The sequence below is a fragment of the Amphiura filiformis genome, chromosome 15, assembly GCF_039555335.1.
Source record: "Amphiura filiformis chromosome 15, Afil_fr2py, whole genome shotgun sequence".
Lineage (NCBI taxonomy): Eukaryota > Metazoa > Echinodermata > Ophiuroidea > Amphilepidida > Amphiuridae > Amphiura > Amphiura filiformis.
Window position 1 is genome coordinate 12,288,002 of NC_092642.1, and position 17,317 is coordinate 12,305,318.

The window sequence follows — 17,317 nt, forward strand, 5'->3', positions numbered from 1 at the left end:
AGATTCTGCTGTGACAGCCCCTATGGGTCATGGCAGGTCTGCTTAAGGGGCTCCGGTCCCCGGACAAGCAGGCGGTTCCTTCGGGACTGCTAAGCGGCGTCCAAAGGCTCAGCAGCCAGCGAAAGCACTGACTATACGTCGGAGCAAAGTAGCAGGCAGCAGAGCGGTAACCACCAGCGAAAACCCTAAGCGGGTTTTGTAGCAGGAGGATACCAGTCCTCTAGCGAAAATCCTCACGGGTTTTTAGCAGGAGGACACCCGTCTGTTGCAGGCATATCTACGGGCTCAAACAGCCACAGTAGTAGCCAGCGACGGGCAGCATGCAAGGGTACCCGGGCTTGCCTGGGTTGAACCCTAGCATGCATGGGTTCAGCAGAGACGATACCGCATGCTAACGCTGTGGGTGTAGTCTTAGCAGAACCAACTGCGGTTGTCACACGGCAGCGTTCCATGGCGGGACCGCCGAGTGATACCCTGGGCCCTAGAATAGCTGCTGGCTGTCCACAGGGACTGGCTGGCGATTATTCAGGGGTTGGGCTCGCAGTTTCTCACGGGACAGCGACCCAGGTGCATTCGGTGGCAGCTACAAAGACGAGCTACGGCTTGACTTCAGTGGTAGCCGCTATGCACCCGCCCATAGCTGCCGTGAGTGGTCCGCCACACACAGCGACCTTGGGCGAAGCTCTAGAGGGTACAGTAAGTAGCTTGAACAGCCTAGCTGATCAACAACCCACTTATGTCCTCGAGAGCCAGCGGAGCGTGGGTGATCCATTACCGTCAATGGGTCAATTACCCTCTCTTGATCGATCACTGTCAAATCAACAGGGCATAGCTCCATTGATTGACGCTGCCTATTCAGGTGGCGAGGTGATTGATCGGGGTATCTGCACGCTCAGCTACCCGTGGTACTAGGCAAGCTCCCTCTAGCCAAGGGACAGCCGGTATAGCGGGTACCCATACACGGCTTGATCCCCTTGCGGGGAACGCAGTGAGGCATGGGTACAGTGGTACACAGCCGGAGCCCTCACGGGCACCTACGCTGGAACCACACGCATACAGCGGTACACAACCGGAACCCTCACGGGTACCCATGCTAGTACCGCGCCGGTACCACGCCAGCACACAGCTTGATCCCCCAAACAGGGAACGCAGTGTGGCGAGGGTACAGCGGTCCACAGTTGGGAACCCTCACGGGTACCCACGCTGATACCGCACCGGTGCCGCAGCACCCGCCTTAGTCGCCACAGTCTCTGTGGCAACAAGGGGGGGGGAGGCGGTGCTGGTACTGCAGTACCATGGGGTTACCCTGGTGGCGGATCCTTTCAGGGTCAGCTGCCGGCTGGGTATGCCCGTGGTACCCGCCGCAGGGTGTTTCTTCCACGGCCTAGCACCGTGGCAAGTGTCGCCAGCGATGGCCACGCAGTACCAACATCAGCTGTTGACCAGGCCAGCCGGCATGGGGCTAACCCAGATCTTGATCAGGGTAGGCCCGTGCTGTTAGCGCTTAGGACGACGGCTGCGAGAGCATCGCGGACCCAGTGGTGCCATGGCGGATACCTCAGGGTCTTGGGAGTACTCCCTCTTCTGCTGGCAGGTAGTCGGCGAGCCACACAGTGGTTATGCCTTCTTACCCGCTTTCAGATGCCCGTCCTCAGTTACCGTCATCATCGGAGCATGATCACGGATACTGTGGGCGAGGGAAAGGAGTCGGAAGCTGAGTCCGGTAGTGACATCACTACAATCTCCTTCCCCGCTGCTGCCTGCGAGGGGAGCAACAGCACTGATCTTCCTCCGGACACCCCCTAAGGGGAGTCCATGGAGGAGGACCAGGGATCCTTTCAGTAGGATGCTCAGCTGCTGCTTCCTCACAGGGACGCCTGCACTCTCATTCCCGGCAAACCTCACGGGTAGATATCGTGGGGCTGTCGAGCTCAGTAGAGCTATGGCGCGCGCGTGCTTGCTGCGCTTCTCTGCGTGTAACGCGGGAGGACCACGGGACCTACCTGAGGGGATCCGAGAGGGACCCAGATGTCGTCAAGCGTATCACGCTCAGACAACATCTGAGCTATTCCGCGAGGTGCGCCTACTAGCGGTGCTCACAGCTAGCCTCACCGAGAGCTCCATGGGCCTAGCCCATAGGGTGTCCACTCAGCCGGGAGGGGCCTGCCACTCCAATCGCTCAACGCGATGGAAAGGCAGGGTCCTTTTTCTCTTTGGATGCTTCTGCGCTCCGGTGGAGGACCGTGCAAAGAAGCTACCAACGGGAGCACTCTGAAGAGGTCGGAAACTGCCCTTACCATGGGTAGGAGCTCCGACTTCAGCAGGCCGTGCACCACCAACAGTACCCGCGCCCACTACCTCTGCAGCACCCATTTCTGGGAGGCGCAAGGGTAGCACAGGAACAGCTGGCAAGCCCGAAGAAGAGCAAGCGCTCTTCCAAGGGAAGCTAGGCAGAGCATTCCTGGGGGCTCAGCGGTTTTTCCACAGGGGATCTCCCAGTGGGCGACTGCTTATGGCTTTCACCCAGAGGTGGGAAACCATCTCTTTGAGCGCCTGGGTATGGTCAGTGGTGAGTGGGGGTTACAGACTGGCAACCCAGTCTCCCCACATTCGTCTGCACATTTCAGAGGTCCACAGTAGTGCCGTCAGACGGCCCCCAGCGTCGGGCACTACTGACAGGGATCACACAGCTTCTCACGCAAGGCGGGCGATTGTCCCGGTCTACCCCCGTTCTACTGGGTGATCTTGGAGCCATTGGCTCCAAGGAAGACGGCGACGGAGCCCCATCCGGAACCGCAGGCTGTTGAACACGTTCTTCAGGCCCAAGAGGTTCAGAATGGGGACTCTCGCCTCGGCGCTAGCCTGCCCCATCAGGGCCATGGGAACAGCATCGCTAGCTCTCTCGGACGCCTATCTGCATATGCCAATCGCCTCTCAAGATCGGAGGCATCTGCGCTTCTAGGTACAGGATCAAAATTACCAGTTTTGATACCGCCATCCGCCTGTCCATCTCTCCCAGGGTGTTTAACACTCTTGGTCAGAGCGGTGGCAGCGTACCTGAAGCACAGGGGTGTCAACATCAGTTGCTACCTGGACGTTTGGCTCATATACGGACGCACTCCACTGAAGACTACGGGTCTCATGGGGTTGATAGTCCGTAGGGTGCGGGACCCTGGATTTTTGATCAGCTCAAAAAGTCCAGCGTGGTCCCGACGAGACACCACTATTTGTAGGGGCCCAGCTCACCCCCACGGGGGGGTTCGCGGTGCTCTCGCCCGAGCGGGTGGCGAACATGGTGCGGTGTGCCTGACTCTTGGCCGAGTCTCGGGCAAAACCCGCTGTGGCATGGATGAAGGTGGTAGGCCTAATGGCCAGTATGGTAGACCTCGTACTGTACTGCCGTTTCTACGTTAGGCTTACCCAACTACACCTTCTAGCCTGCTTGCAGGCCCAGTCGTCACCCAATATCCCCGCGGTTCCGTTGTCGGAGATCGCGCGAGAGGAACTCTGGTGGTGGACCCATCAGCCCAATTTGACCCAGGGTGTCAGGTTTCCTGCACCCCGGTATGTCACGTAGTGAGCGACCATAGCGCCAAAAGCGGGGCTGGGGGTCCACATCCACGGAGACTCCGTCTCGGGCCTATGGGGGCCATAGAGACAGAGTTTCACATCAACCTCCCTCGCTTACGAGGAGGTGATCGTGGAATCACATACCGTTGTCCTGACGGATAACACAACCGTGGTAGCCTACCCCAACAGACAAGGGGACTCCGGGCCACCACGATTGAGCCTGCATGCACGACACCTGATAGGGTGGTGCAAGTTCAGGCAGATTACGATGAGAGCGATACACATCTCGGGCGTCACCAGCCTCCTCGCGCACAATCTGTCACGAGGAAGGGTGTCGGGACCAGCAGAATGGTCCCTTGCTCCGCAGGTCGCTCAGGCGATCTTCAAGGGATGTACCACCCCTCGAAAGATCTGTTCGCATCTCATCGCAATCATCCACTGCCGGTGTACTGCTCAAGGGTCGCGGACCCCCAGGCATTCACCGTGGACGCTCTGTCCATAGACTGGGGAGGATGACAGCTTATGCAGTCCTCCGATCTCACTACTCATGAGGGTGGTGGCCAAGATCGGGTGGGAAGACTGCATTGTCATTCTGCTAGCGGCAAGGCCGCTGGCACTCCCAGTACCAGATCTACTCCGGATGCCGGAGCGGAGGTACCCAGTCTATCACTAGAGCACCTGCAGTTAGCTGCATGGCCCTTACCAGGAACACGCAGCGGAGGGATACTTTTCATCAGAAGCTGTTTTTCTCATCGCCGGGGCTAGAGCGGAAGTCTACCCTCCGTGCGATATAGCCAGAGTCTGGCTCCATACTACGCTTGGTGCAATGAGACAAATAGCTCTCCCGCTAGAGCCTCTGTGCTGCTAGTTCGGAGTTTCTGACAGAAAAGTTCCAAGCAAGACTTCAGCGGGCCACTGGGGCCAGCTATAAGTCAGCTGTCCTCTCCATTCACCGAGGTTTCGAGGCGGTCGACTATCATAGCCGATGGTTACCTTATTAGTCTACGCCTCGACGGTATGTTCAAAGAGTAACAACAAAAAAGGAAAGTGATCCTCCTAAGGGATCCCAACACAGTCTTAGATTACTTTAAGGGTCACCCTTTTGACCTTCCGTCAAAAGCGACGCTTAAATACGTAACTCTCAAGATGGCTTTCCGGTTTGGCGTTGGCTTCGGGCCGGCGGTGCTGAGTTGCACACGGTCTCGAGGTTAGCTTCCGTGTTCACAAACACTGGAGCGACACTGTTTCGGGCGCTCTGTTCTCGTGATCACTGAACGGGCGCGGTGCATACCGACATTCGTCCCTCTCCAATCCCCAGGGTTGGGCAAGGTTCGGCTGAAGCCAAAGATAGGCTGGGGTGTCCGATAAGGCGCTGCAGCACTATTTCTTCCGAACACAAGCCTTGCGAGGACTCACGACCGCATTCATCACCCTTACAGAGTTTTCGGTCCAGCCGCTGTCGCAATGGCTGGTCCAGGTGTTGGTGGGGTCCGGGGCATCGCGAAGGTTTCGCGTCCCACGACCCACTCGACACGAGCTATCTCATCATCTTGGGTATACCGTTCGGTTGTCCCTTGAGGAGATCTAGCAGGCGGTGTCCCGAAGCCACCTTCGCCCTTCTCTACGATACTTCCGTTTACGTTAGTAATCAGAGACGGGCGGGAGGTTTACCGGGACATTGTTCGGCGATCATAATACGGTGGTGTACGGGTACCAGGTTTTCAGACTATACAGAATACTCAGCATGGTAAGAACCAGTGTCGCTATTCTTAACCACCAAACTTATAAGTAAGGAGGTTTATGTCTGTGATCGCGTGGTCTTTTTGTTTCCCGACCGTTGGGGAAAATATTTTCTGACCTCGCGAAAACCATCGTTACCGCTCCCGATCCCTGATCAGATGCTGACCAATCTTGTACCTCCATCCGTCGGTTACTTGCTAGATCGATCTTTCAGATGTTGATGCAAGAAGTATCTTAATCAACATCGGAACGGTAAGATCGACCGGTGTACTGAGTCTAGTCCCAAACAGAAATGTTTGGTAGACTCATAACCGGTGCGATCTTACCTTTCCGATGTTGATTATCCCGGACCCCGCCACCCCTACAAGTTTGGTCCGAGTAGGGGATCCCAAGTCGGATAAGGGGCGATCATATGGTGTGACGTCACCTTTTGGGTGAGTCCACCGGGGATCGGGGGTTTTGTTATTTATTCATTTATGTGGGACAAAATGACTATTGGTTTTTCCGCATCTCGGGATCGATGCAAGAAGTATCTTAATCAACATCGGAAAGGTAAGATCGCACCGGTTATGAGTCTACCAAACATTTCTGTTTGGGACTACTTTTATCTATCTGTGACAGTCCCTTCTGGAGTTATAAGCAGAAAGGTCAAATGTCACCATTTGACCTCCACAGGGGTCAAAACCTGAAAAATACTCCTGATTTTTATGAAATAGTCTCAAATTGTTCATCTTCTATAAACAATTAAAAAAGAAGAAGAAGAGTTTGCCATAGTTAGGATGTTTTGTTACCATGGTGACAAAGGTCAGTGTCCATTGGAATTATATAGACCTTGCCTTTTTGCTATGTTTCCATGGTTACCCATGTAAGGAAACATACACTATATTATACAAACTATTATTTTTTATACATTGAATTTCTTTGATGAACAATTTGAGACTATTTTGGTGAAACTATGGGCATACCAAAACTAGCGTCTGTGGAACAATAATGTTTGGCAGCAGGACTATAATCTAATCTAACCAAGCATTTATGAAGCCCTCTTCTGAGAGAATATCGCTTTACAATGAAAAACGTATATATTTGTAGAAATGCTGTGGTCTAAAACCACAGACTCAGCCGTGCTGTGACCCCGTAATCACTTTTGACCACAAATATTTTGAAGGTATTTCATCTCGGACCAGAAGTGAGCCCTTATTAACCTTTGACCCCGAATCTGTGACTACACAATTAGTCACTGACTAAAGTTAATGTGTGTGTGCAAATGGCATCAATATGCTATGTTATTTGTGACAGGAGAGGCATTTTGAAGGTATCATCTCAGACTGGAAGGCACCCATTAGCTTTAAGCTGATTTCATCTTTTTTGGTTTAGATTTTTAGGTTTATTTTTGTACACGCATGCTCTGTACAAAAGTTTAGGCCCTTTCCAAATTTCAGATCCCCTATGACCCTGTGTGACCTTTGACCCCACAAGTTTCACATGACATGTATGGCCATGGTCAGTGAAGTTTTTGACCAAGTAAGTAAAGTAGGTCAAAAAGGATATCAATATCTCTTAACATACACACCAGTTTATTCTGCCGAAAATAATAAAATGTGCACCATAAGTTGAACCCAACAGTTTATTGAATAGACCACATTACAGCCTGGGATGCTAGTTCAAATTCTTGGTTTGAAGTTAATCAATAAAAGCAAGCAGATGGCCGGTCAAACAGAATTTCAATTCCCCAATTAAAATATTTTTTAATAATGAAGATGACATTTGCTCAATGATTTTGTTTTGTTTGTTTCTTTCAGAGTGCAATCCAGTGCGTGTAGACCTGAGTAATCTGCAGATCCCTGAAGAGCGCATTGTGTTTGGAGTTCATGCACATGCGTTGTCTGTCTTGACCATAGCTAAAATAAGGAAAGCATTCAACAAAATAGACAGCAAGGCAGTTTCCAAGCAGGTAAAGTACTTTTTTTACTCCATACAGAGCCAAATTTCTCCCTTATATATTGATACCACATTGCCAATAATATGGCCCCATCTGCTTGCAGAAAGTTGCAATTTTTAATGAGTTGCTATAAAATTCAGAACAAAAGTTAATGTGTAAACAGGTACAGACACGCTTCGATCGGGCTAATCCATTTAAAGTCCACACTCCTCCTGTGAAAGACTTTGGAAATATCTTCCACAGGGGGAGTATGAATTTCAAATGGAATTAGCACATTAATCAACTCAATTTAAAACTCACCCTCCCTCTGTAGAAGAATTAGATTGAATTTTGCTCAAGAGGGTGTATGTAATTCAAATGGAGTTGCCTAATGCATTCATTCCATTTGAAATTTTTACTCCCTCTGTAGAAGATATTTCCAAAACCTACAGGGGGAGTGTGGATTTGAAATGGAGTAGTCCATTTTGTTACTAATGAATTTTCATCGTTGATTGAGGGTATAATTAGATGTTATTCATTGGTATCAAATTGTGTCTTTGCCTGTTTAAATAATCAGGTGAATAAATTTTGTGTGGATTGACTGACCCATCATTGAAAATAAATAGTGTATTTCATGGCTGGTACCATAGTGTAAATATCAAGGGACTGGGACGTTGGTCATATTTCTTTTACAAAAAGTCCAATTCATAATGAACACTTTCTTAATATATTATTGCTCCATACAGCTTGGACTTTCTGCTCATGATAATGTCACTCCTGTGCGGATACTCACCAATTCTGCAGGTCATCTGACTGGTGCTGGAAGGTCATTTGCTGCAGTGCTCATTGGCAATATAGGTAAGTCACCCCTGTGCGGATACTCTCCGACTGTGCAGGTCATTTGACTGATGCTGGCAGGTCATTTGCTGCAGTGCTCATTTGAAATATAGGTAATGTGTCAACTGATGAACCTGTGATGTATGAAATACCTTAGAAGTTTTGAATTTATATTTGGTCTGTCACATCGGAACGAAGAAGTAACTTTAAAAAAAAAGAATAGTGTGCACTTTTCCTGGCAATTGGTGACATGCATTCAGTCATTTAATTTTGACACTCAAAACGTAAGACCAACATATCAATATTTTTTATAGAATATGAGAGTTGTGTTAAAAACAAATCTAGCCTCTCTACTTGATTTGAACTTATGAAACTGTTGGTGTGAACAACAAGGTTTGGGTTTCATTAAAGGATTAAATCTATTTTGTTCTCAAAATGACTACCGTATATCTCCAGTATGTACATCTTGTTCTTGGAACAGGGCTCACAACTTTGCTGAAATTAGCGCACAATTTTAGGACATGTACACATGCTGCTTCATGCCTTTTATGGAACACATAGTTAACAAAACTTTTACAAATAAGCTAGGAAACAAATCTTTATTAAAAGTGTAAAAATATTTGTGTATTACAAAAAGATTGAGGGTATAATCTATCATCAGCACCTTGAAAATAGGTATAATATGTACGTATCGCTGATGATAATTTCACTGTTTTCCATTTTTGTTCAACTTCAGGTGTACGTACATTCTGTCCCAAACCTGTGGCCACCACATTAGAATACATAGGTGGCTCTGCTCCATTATTGGGATTGATTGCCATGGCAACAGACGTAGAGGGTCTTTATGCAGCGGTAAAAGCTCTTGTGTGTGTAGTCAAGAACAATGGACCGGCAATGGCTGAAATGGAACGGACAAGGGGATATCAGGTATGGTTGATAGCAATATCAATTTTGGAATCGTCACGAAGGTGTTAGGTTTCTGTTCAAATTCTGACTTTTGAAAGAAAAGTTTCACCAAAGTTTGTGTATTTTCCAGAGTGTGAGTTTCTCAAATGTGTGCATGATAACCTGGGTGGTGCTGTAGGACAGTTAATTAGAAGATCTTTCAGATAGCTCTCAGAACTGCACATTTTGTGTTATTAGAATTAAGGAGAGCTATAAAATCCTCGCATGAACAATTTGAGATGAGCATTTTGGGACAGTTATAAAGCATTCAGGGAGCATGGTGGCCGAGCGGAACGGGCTTAGACTCATAATCTGACGGTTTTGAGGTTCGAGGCCCTGTGATGCCATCGTGTTGTGCCCTTGAGTAAGGCACTTTATCTTGATTAATCCTCTCCACCCAGGTGTATAAATGGGTACCGGCATTCTTAAATTCTGGGATGGTAAGACCTGTTGTGGAGGAGGTGTGGCAACAGCAATATTTAACGGTAGATTCTGGCTTAATCGCTTACAAAAGAGAGATGGCACTCCGTCTTGTAAAAAGTGCAGGTTCCACTACTTTACCTTTTACTTTTACTTTCAAAATCAAGTTTTGCTTCCATTCAAGGAATGTTGCAAATATTATTTGCCTTTATTTAACCTTGATGTAAGCTGTAAATATAAAGAAATGCTATTAGATTGGAACATGTATTGACTTTGCCTGCTTTTCAGATTCTTGCATTCCTGTTGAAGAAGAAGAAGCATCTATTGAATAGCCACATCCTGCATCTGACCTTCTCCTTAGTAGGTACAGTAGATAGCGGCAGGGAAACTACTATCATTCCACATAGGACGGCATTTGAAGACCTACTCTGTGATCTGGAGGTAAGTACACGTATATAGTCTATACACCTACCTCTAGCCACTAGCACTAGCTTTGAAGTTCAGTGCATGTGTACATGCACAAAACCACGCTAAGCCAACACAGCACACGCTGAACTTCAAAGCTAATGCCAGTGACTGGAGGTAGATATATACAGGGATGTGAGAGTTCCTCTTTTCAGCTGATTTCCTCTTTTTTTGTTGCCAAAATTTACGCATTTTTCTTTTATTTTCAGCCCATATTTGGTGTTTTTACCCTGATTTTACTATATAATATAGACTATAGTGGTGGCAAATCAAAGGAAGCTGTGACATAGTAATTTTTGGTGACATGTTTGCAATCACTACTGTAGTTTTACAATAGTGAGAGGTTTTCAGTTCAGGATATTAATTTTAAAAAAAATGATAAAAAAATAAACAACCAATTGGGCTCTTTTTGCAACTCCAAGGAAAGTTGCTGTATAGAATTTCAACATAGTTCCTAGTTCACAGTCTTTAATTTGAAAAAAAAAAAGCTGTTATACAGTGAACACTTGATTGAATTCTGAGCTTTACTGGGGTTGTTTCATGCCTCCAAGCTTCTACCTTACTTTTTGGCATAGAATATAATAAAATTGATAGCATAGCATAGAGATTATAAAATAAAACAGAATAGAACATAATAATATATAAGATAGGATTATATACTTTGGTCAGAAAATAGAATAGATAGATTAGAGTAAACATTGTTAACATTGTTAGCCCAACTGAGTATAGTGCAAAACACAAAATATGCAATATGGGGCAACTGGCACTTTGCTTTAATGGAACTGATCAGACTCTAATTTGGTCAGATATGAAGGCTTCATAAATCTAGGTATGGATTAATGAAATCTTATTCTGCATCTTGTTTAAAGTTATAATAATTTCAACTCATAATTACCATTTATTTTCAGGTATGGCACAATGCACCATATGACTTACAGCGATCACTGTACGAACACTTCTACGAGCTTCTGATGGACTCCAGTGAGGCAGAGAAGAACCGCCGACTGATGCGACAGCTACGAATGGTGAACCGGCTACTCTACATGCTACATGATTCCAACCTGGCCCATAGCTCTATCCTGGCTATATCCAATGTACTGGGTGTGCTCTTACAAGGTGGGGGTGCTGCTAATGTGGATCTACTAGCGTAAGTGGAAACTTATTGATTCTAGCACCTGTAAATAGACTCTGTCAGGGACCATCAATTTTGTCAGATTATTAGTGTTTTTTTTTTCTTCAAAATTACTGGTAGCAACATGGAATGTTTGTTGTTAAAAAATGACAAACAGTATGTTCCCTTTAGGCTGCTTGCATTTCTTTTTTTGAGTATTTTTACTGCCTCCTTATTTGAAAAAAAATCATGCACAAATATTGTAAAAAAGAATAGGCTCAAAATATTTTGTTTACAAATGCAATGAAATCAATAATACTCGTAAAATCAATCTGTAGTTTCTTCAAAGCTCTGATTTTCGCATCTTATTTTCATTGCAACTGATTTTTACCATTTTACCCCCCAAAAAAAAAAAGCAGCATCTCATATCCTGGTTTTTAGCACACCTACAGAAAACAAACATTTTAAGCTAACATGTGGATTTTTTTGATAGTACTTTGTGAAGTAATTAAATAAATCTCAATACATCTTGAGATTTCGCATACAGTTCTGACATTGTCAAGAAGAACAAGACCTCTTGAAAAGAACATAATCTTATTACTGAGGTGTAATTTTTATATTTTTGTTTTTGTTGCAGATTTGGGCAGTTTCTAGCATCAACATTACCAAACATCTCAGCTGATGAGAGAACAATTAAGAATGATGAGGAAATTGAGACTGCTGTTGGAATGGGCGATAATGACTCCCTCAAAGGCAGCAGAGGTATGTAGGAATATGTGTATTGGCTAAGGCTGGCATTTTCGGTCGGGTAAACGGGTACCCGCCGAGATTACATTACCGGGTAGGAAATACCCTCCCGGGTACCGAAATTCAAAAAAAAAAAAAAAAAAAATTTTTTTTTTTTTAAGTTTGTTATTTTTTCAGTTTTGTAGAGACCAAGGACATAAACATAAATAAAAAAAAAAATAAAAATAAAAAAAAAAAAAAAAAAAAAAAAATTTTTCAAGATGTTTTGTATTTTTTTTTTTTTTTTTGATAATTTGTATTCATGTCATACTTTATTAATGATTTCAAAATGTATTGAATTTGAATGCATTTTGAAATCATTAATAGAGTATGACATGAATGCAAAGTATCGATTTTCATATTAAAAATACAAAATATCTTGAATTTTTTTTTTTTTTTTTTTAGGTCAACCATGAATGATCCTGGCATTTAGGTCTAGGTCCAGGGACACTACAAAACCGAAAAAATAATTTTTTTTTTAAATGCGGCGGGTACCCGGGTACAAAATTACCCGAAAATGCCAGCTATAGTATTGGCTAACAATTAAGAAAGATGAGGAAATTGAGACTGCTGTTGGAATGGGCGATACTGACTCCCTCAAAGGCAGCAGAGGTATGTAGGAATATGTGTATTGGCTAACAATTAAGAATGATGAGGAAATTGAGACTGCTGTTGGAATGGGCGATACTGACTCCCTCAAAGGCAGCAGAGGAATGTAGGAATATGTGTATTGGCTAACAATTAAGAATGATGAGGAAATTGAGACTGCTGTTGGAATGGGCGATACTGACTCCCTCAAAGGCAGCAGAGGTATGTAGGAATATGTGTATTGGCTAACAATTAAGAATGATGAGGAAATTGAGACTGCTGTTGGAATGGGCGATACTGACTCCCTCAAAGGCAGCAGAGGTATGTAGGAATATGTGTATTGGCTAACAATTAAGAATGATGAGGAAATTGAGACCGCTGTTGGAATGGGCGATACTGACTCCCTCAAAGGCAGCAGAGGTATGTAGGAATATGTGTATTGGCTAACAATTAAGAATGATGAGGAAATTGAGACCGCTGTTGGAATGGGCGATACTGACTCCCTCAAAGGCAGCAGAGGTATGTAGGAATATGTGTATTGGCTAACAATTAAGAATGATGAGGAAATTGAGACCGCTGTTGGAATGGGTGATACTGACTCCCTGAAAGGCAGCAGAGGTATGTAGGAATGGCTGTATTGGCTATCCCATTTGAATTCCACACCACCTGGGAAGGTAATCTCCATTCCTAGTTCTAGTTATCACCAAATATTCATTCCAGCAGGAAATTGTTCATTCCATTTGAATACTGTAAAATTTTTAGGTTGTATTTTGAGTTGATTGCTCACGAGTTTCGGATGAGAAGAGTATTTTCCCACTATCTATCAATACAAGTGGATTTGTGTGAGCTCACATGCCCTGAATTAGGCTAGGCACTCTTCCACATAGTGTGTGCACTCTCTGCTTCTTAACTGAAACTCACAGGAGGGTGGTGTACGTATGTTGGAGCTCTTATGTGTGGGTCTACATGTTTCCATGTTCATATAATATATATCATGTTTAATAGTCCAAAACCAAGAAATGTTATATTGGATGATGAAATTTAGACCTTTTTTTAAAAATTTTTTGCAGCTGAGACTGATAGTTGTTCTGAGGACTGGTCTGGCATGGTGTCCCCTCATACCATACATCTGAGGAATACACTACTAGATGTGATCTTCAAGATGATTAGAGCACCCAATGGAAGGCCCAACAGCAGGTAATTAAGAAGTAGACAGGTTATAATGATCCTATGGTTTACCTGTAATGATACTGGAATGTGTAATATAAAGTCATAATAAAACACTAACAAATAAACATATTTCTGGTTAAGGGGATCACAGAGGCAAGGTTCAGTTTCATACACATCAATTGTGTTAACTCAACTGATGCAGATAATTATCAGTATTGGCCTATTCTACATGTAATCCATACACCCCCTGTGGAAGACACAACCTTAATCTCCCACATAGGGGGTGTGTAACCCATTCAGGTATCCCCATTTGAAACACACACTCCCTGTGTGGAAGATTAAGGTCACATCTTCCATAGGGGGTATATGGATTTCTACTGGAATAGCCCATTCAGAGGTCGGTCATTCCAGATTTAGGATTCGGAACTTATCTCCTGATATTGCTGGAACAGGTTATAATATGTAATGAATATTTTAATTAACTTTGTACTGTTTTCCCCTTTATAATTCTCAGTGCTTGTGAAGAAGTCCAGAAAGTGCTTGGGTTTGACTGGCTGCTACTCTTTGTACAAGGCCATGTGCACAAATCAACAGTGATTTATGCCTTGCGCATAATGCTAGTTCTTCTTCACAATCAAGCAGCCATTGGCAAGTTCCGTGAAGGAATTTATGGAGGCGGCTGGCTGGAACAGACAGAATCAGTACTGCATAACAGGATGGGGGTTGTCTTAGGTAAGATATGGATAACATTATTTTGCCCTCAGAAATCTTTCAGGGCTTGTACTGTAAATTACATGCTATGATTATCAAACTTGGACAGAAGAACCACTGGCCCAAGCTTCATAAATTTTTTTTACCCTGGTTGGGGTCAAAGGTCAAATAACACCACTGTAATATGTGACCATCCACCACAACTGAGCCCGGATGTCGCCAGTGCCACTATTGAGATATGCTCCATTGAAGTTAACAATAAACAATAGGAAACAAAGGATTTATTGACTGTTTTATTGATTTTTCACTACTTAAATGTCTAGTACTATAGACATGATATACATCATTTTAAAGCTAATTTCAAGCAGAATATTTTGGTTGAATATCTCAAAAATGATGATTGGCGACTTCAGGGCTCAGTTGTGCTGGATGGTCACATATTAGCATTTTCAATAATTTCTAGAAGTTTAAACTGACTTTCAGCACAAAAATTCAACTAACCAGAAGAAGTCCTAAGAAGTTGTGATGGACTTGCCCTCACAACATCTTAGGACTTCTTCTGATGAGGATGTGTGTCACACATCAAAAATTCAAGGTTAGTTTTAGAAATTGTTTATCACCAGCACGTATGAACTCACATTCGAGCATTTTCAATAAACTATGTTGTTGTCATTTCAGGTTTCAATGTTGGTAAAGGAAACAAGAAATACCAGCAGAAAGTGCAGGAGATCAACCAAGAAGCATGTCATCTACCTGGGTTCACTGTGTTGCAGTGGCTCTTACCCAAGCATGCCAGTGTACCAGAGATATATTTTCTACTACTGGCGCTGTCTATGGGACATACTGTACATGAGTTACCAGATGGCTGTGAGGTTTGTGTTTTCCTATACTATTTCCTTGTTATATCTGCATTAATGTATGAAGCTTTGACTTTCTATAGTTTGTTGGAAGAAAACAATGCCCTGGAAGAAGTTCAGACTATAATATTTTGCAGATTTCTTTTTAAGCTTTAGTCCTCACGTGTATGCATGCTACAGCAAGCGTGTCCACGGAACTTTGTGCAAAATAATATGCGCTGGATGGCAAGTAGTACGCCGAATGTGTACTTTTGGAATTTGCAGGAGAGCATTAAATAGCTCTTCTGGAGCCTTCAATGAGAGCTGATTAGAGTATTTACAATAGAATGTAAGGAGAGAATGGTCAACTAAGAGCTAAAAATCACTCTCCTATATCAGATTTAAGGAGAGCAGTAGAGAGCAATTGCTCTCGCTCTCCTCAAAAGGCAGTCCCTGAATGCAGTTTAAATAGATGATGAAGTACAGAACCCTTGTTCAGCTTTCCATCTACCATCAGGCCCAATCCATAACTCTATTTAACTCTATTATATTATTATCTGTCTATTTCAGTTGGATTTGAATTCCATCTGGCAGTTTATCTTCAAGGTTCCTGCTGGCCAGACCACGAAGAGCAACATCAACCTTGCTAACAACCTGTGTCCTGATGCTATATATGTCATACTATCACAGATTAGGGCCATGCTCAATCAGGTCAGTATGCTCACATGTTTTCAAATCAGACGGCTATTCATTCAGACCATATGTTTGGTATGCATTATAAGACTAGCCATTATAATAAACATATTGAAAACTCAGTTATGCTCTTGATGCAAAATGTATCCAATGAACTTGTGAACAGTCTGTATTTTTAAAAGCAAATTAATTGTTAAATTTCATGGCAATTTCCTAATGTAAAAAGAAGAATGAGGTTAAGAAAACATGTTTGCTTCCAAAAGTTACGCCGGTATCCTGTCAACAACACTAACACACTGTGACATATTGAAACAATTAAGAAAACACACTGGGCCTGAGTAATGAGGTTTTGCTAAGAGTTGGGCTCAGTTTGGTTGTTATGTGTAGTGCACAGTCACAGTTGTAGCTCAAGTGTACTTGGACTTGCTCACATGGCCTGGGCAAAATACAATAATCTCCCTATGCATAGAATAACCACATAGCACTCCACATCCAGGCTTCGCAGAATTTCCACATAGAAGTCACCATGCCCAACTTAATATTTTACTTGTCCTGCTCTTTTCGGGGAGGGGGTGCAGAGAACGTTGAGATGTGGGGAAAGAAAGTGACCTCCTGCAAAGAAGTGCAAACAATGTAAAAAAAATTGGCGGCAAACTTAGAGGACAATTGACCTTTCCGGTAAATCCCATAATTCATTACGGTTAGACTCCATCTCAGGTCTAACTGCAAAGAATTCTGGGATTTACCAAAAAGGTTAATTATGAACTTAACAAGTTGACTAACAAAATGTCATCATGATTTTGTCTTAACTATTTTAATGTTGCCATACAGCCTTACGATATAGAAGATGTAACATACTTGTGGGTGCAGGACTACCCAATGACGCTGATTCAATTCTTGTTGTATCTGTATCACAACGTGCCGGAATTCAGACCAGTGTGCATGAGTGCAGGCTTCCTATCCGGGCTTGCCTCAGCACTCTTTCCTACACGCCGCATGAACAGGTAAGGGTTACTAATCAGGTTAAATTTCAGCCATGTTTCTTTAACATTGATTACAGTGTTTTAATTTTTCGAAAAACAACAAAAAATTAGTGTGTTGATTCTTAGGCAGGAACTCAAGATGATCTATTAAGGTAGAATAGGAAACTTGTTCTTAAAAAATTCTTGTGAATTTTAATTTTCATTTGACAACACTTAGGCGCCTTTTTGTGACCTATTCCGTAGGCAGTGTAATGTGATCATTGCAGTACAGTTAAAATGGATGTTTAATTGTTATTGCACCTGCTACTTTATTCTGTCTATTAGTGTTTTGGCAGTGTTGCACGTGTAGTGTAATGTGCCATGTTTGACATTAATATTTTACACCTGCGGCTTCCCACTATGCATTTAAAAATGTGTAAACCTGATACTGCAGTTTTTCAATGTGTTTCTTTGTTTTTTTTTCAGTTATTTCATTTGAGATTTTAAAAAAATGTTGACTTCTTATCCCAGAAAGAACTATACCACAAAGCTATATAAATATAGT

At 43.8% G+C, this 17,317-nt stretch overlaps 1 protein-coding gene across 1 annotated transcript in view; it reads left to right on the forward strand.

Annotated features, from left to right (window-relative positions):
- The window catches only part of LOC140170718 (WD repeat and FYVE domain-containing protein 3-like), a 167,808-nt gene that overhangs the window by 100,151 nt on the left and 50,340 nt on the right, over positions 1-17,317 (forward strand). Inside the window, exons 23-34 of the mRNA XM_072193953.1 lie at positions 7,110-7,261; positions 7,975-8,086; positions 8,802-8,992; positions 9,719-9,871; positions 10,804-11,042; positions 11,644-11,768; positions 12,930-12,998; positions 13,451-13,577; positions 14,065-14,282; positions 14,940-15,133; positions 15,668-15,808; positions 16,622-16,794. Coding sequence (XP_072050054.1) covers positions 7,110-7,261; positions 7,975-8,086; positions 8,802-8,992; positions 9,719-9,871; positions 10,804-11,042; positions 11,644-11,768; positions 12,930-12,998; positions 13,451-13,577; positions 14,065-14,282; positions 14,940-15,133; positions 15,668-15,808; positions 16,622-16,794 — 1,894 coding nt within the window. The remainder of the gene's footprint in view (positions 1-7,109; positions 7,262-7,974; positions 8,087-8,801; positions 8,993-9,718; positions 9,872-10,803; positions 11,043-11,643; positions 11,769-12,929; positions 12,999-13,450; positions 13,578-14,064; positions 14,283-14,939; positions 15,134-15,667; positions 15,809-16,621; positions 16,795-17,317) is intronic.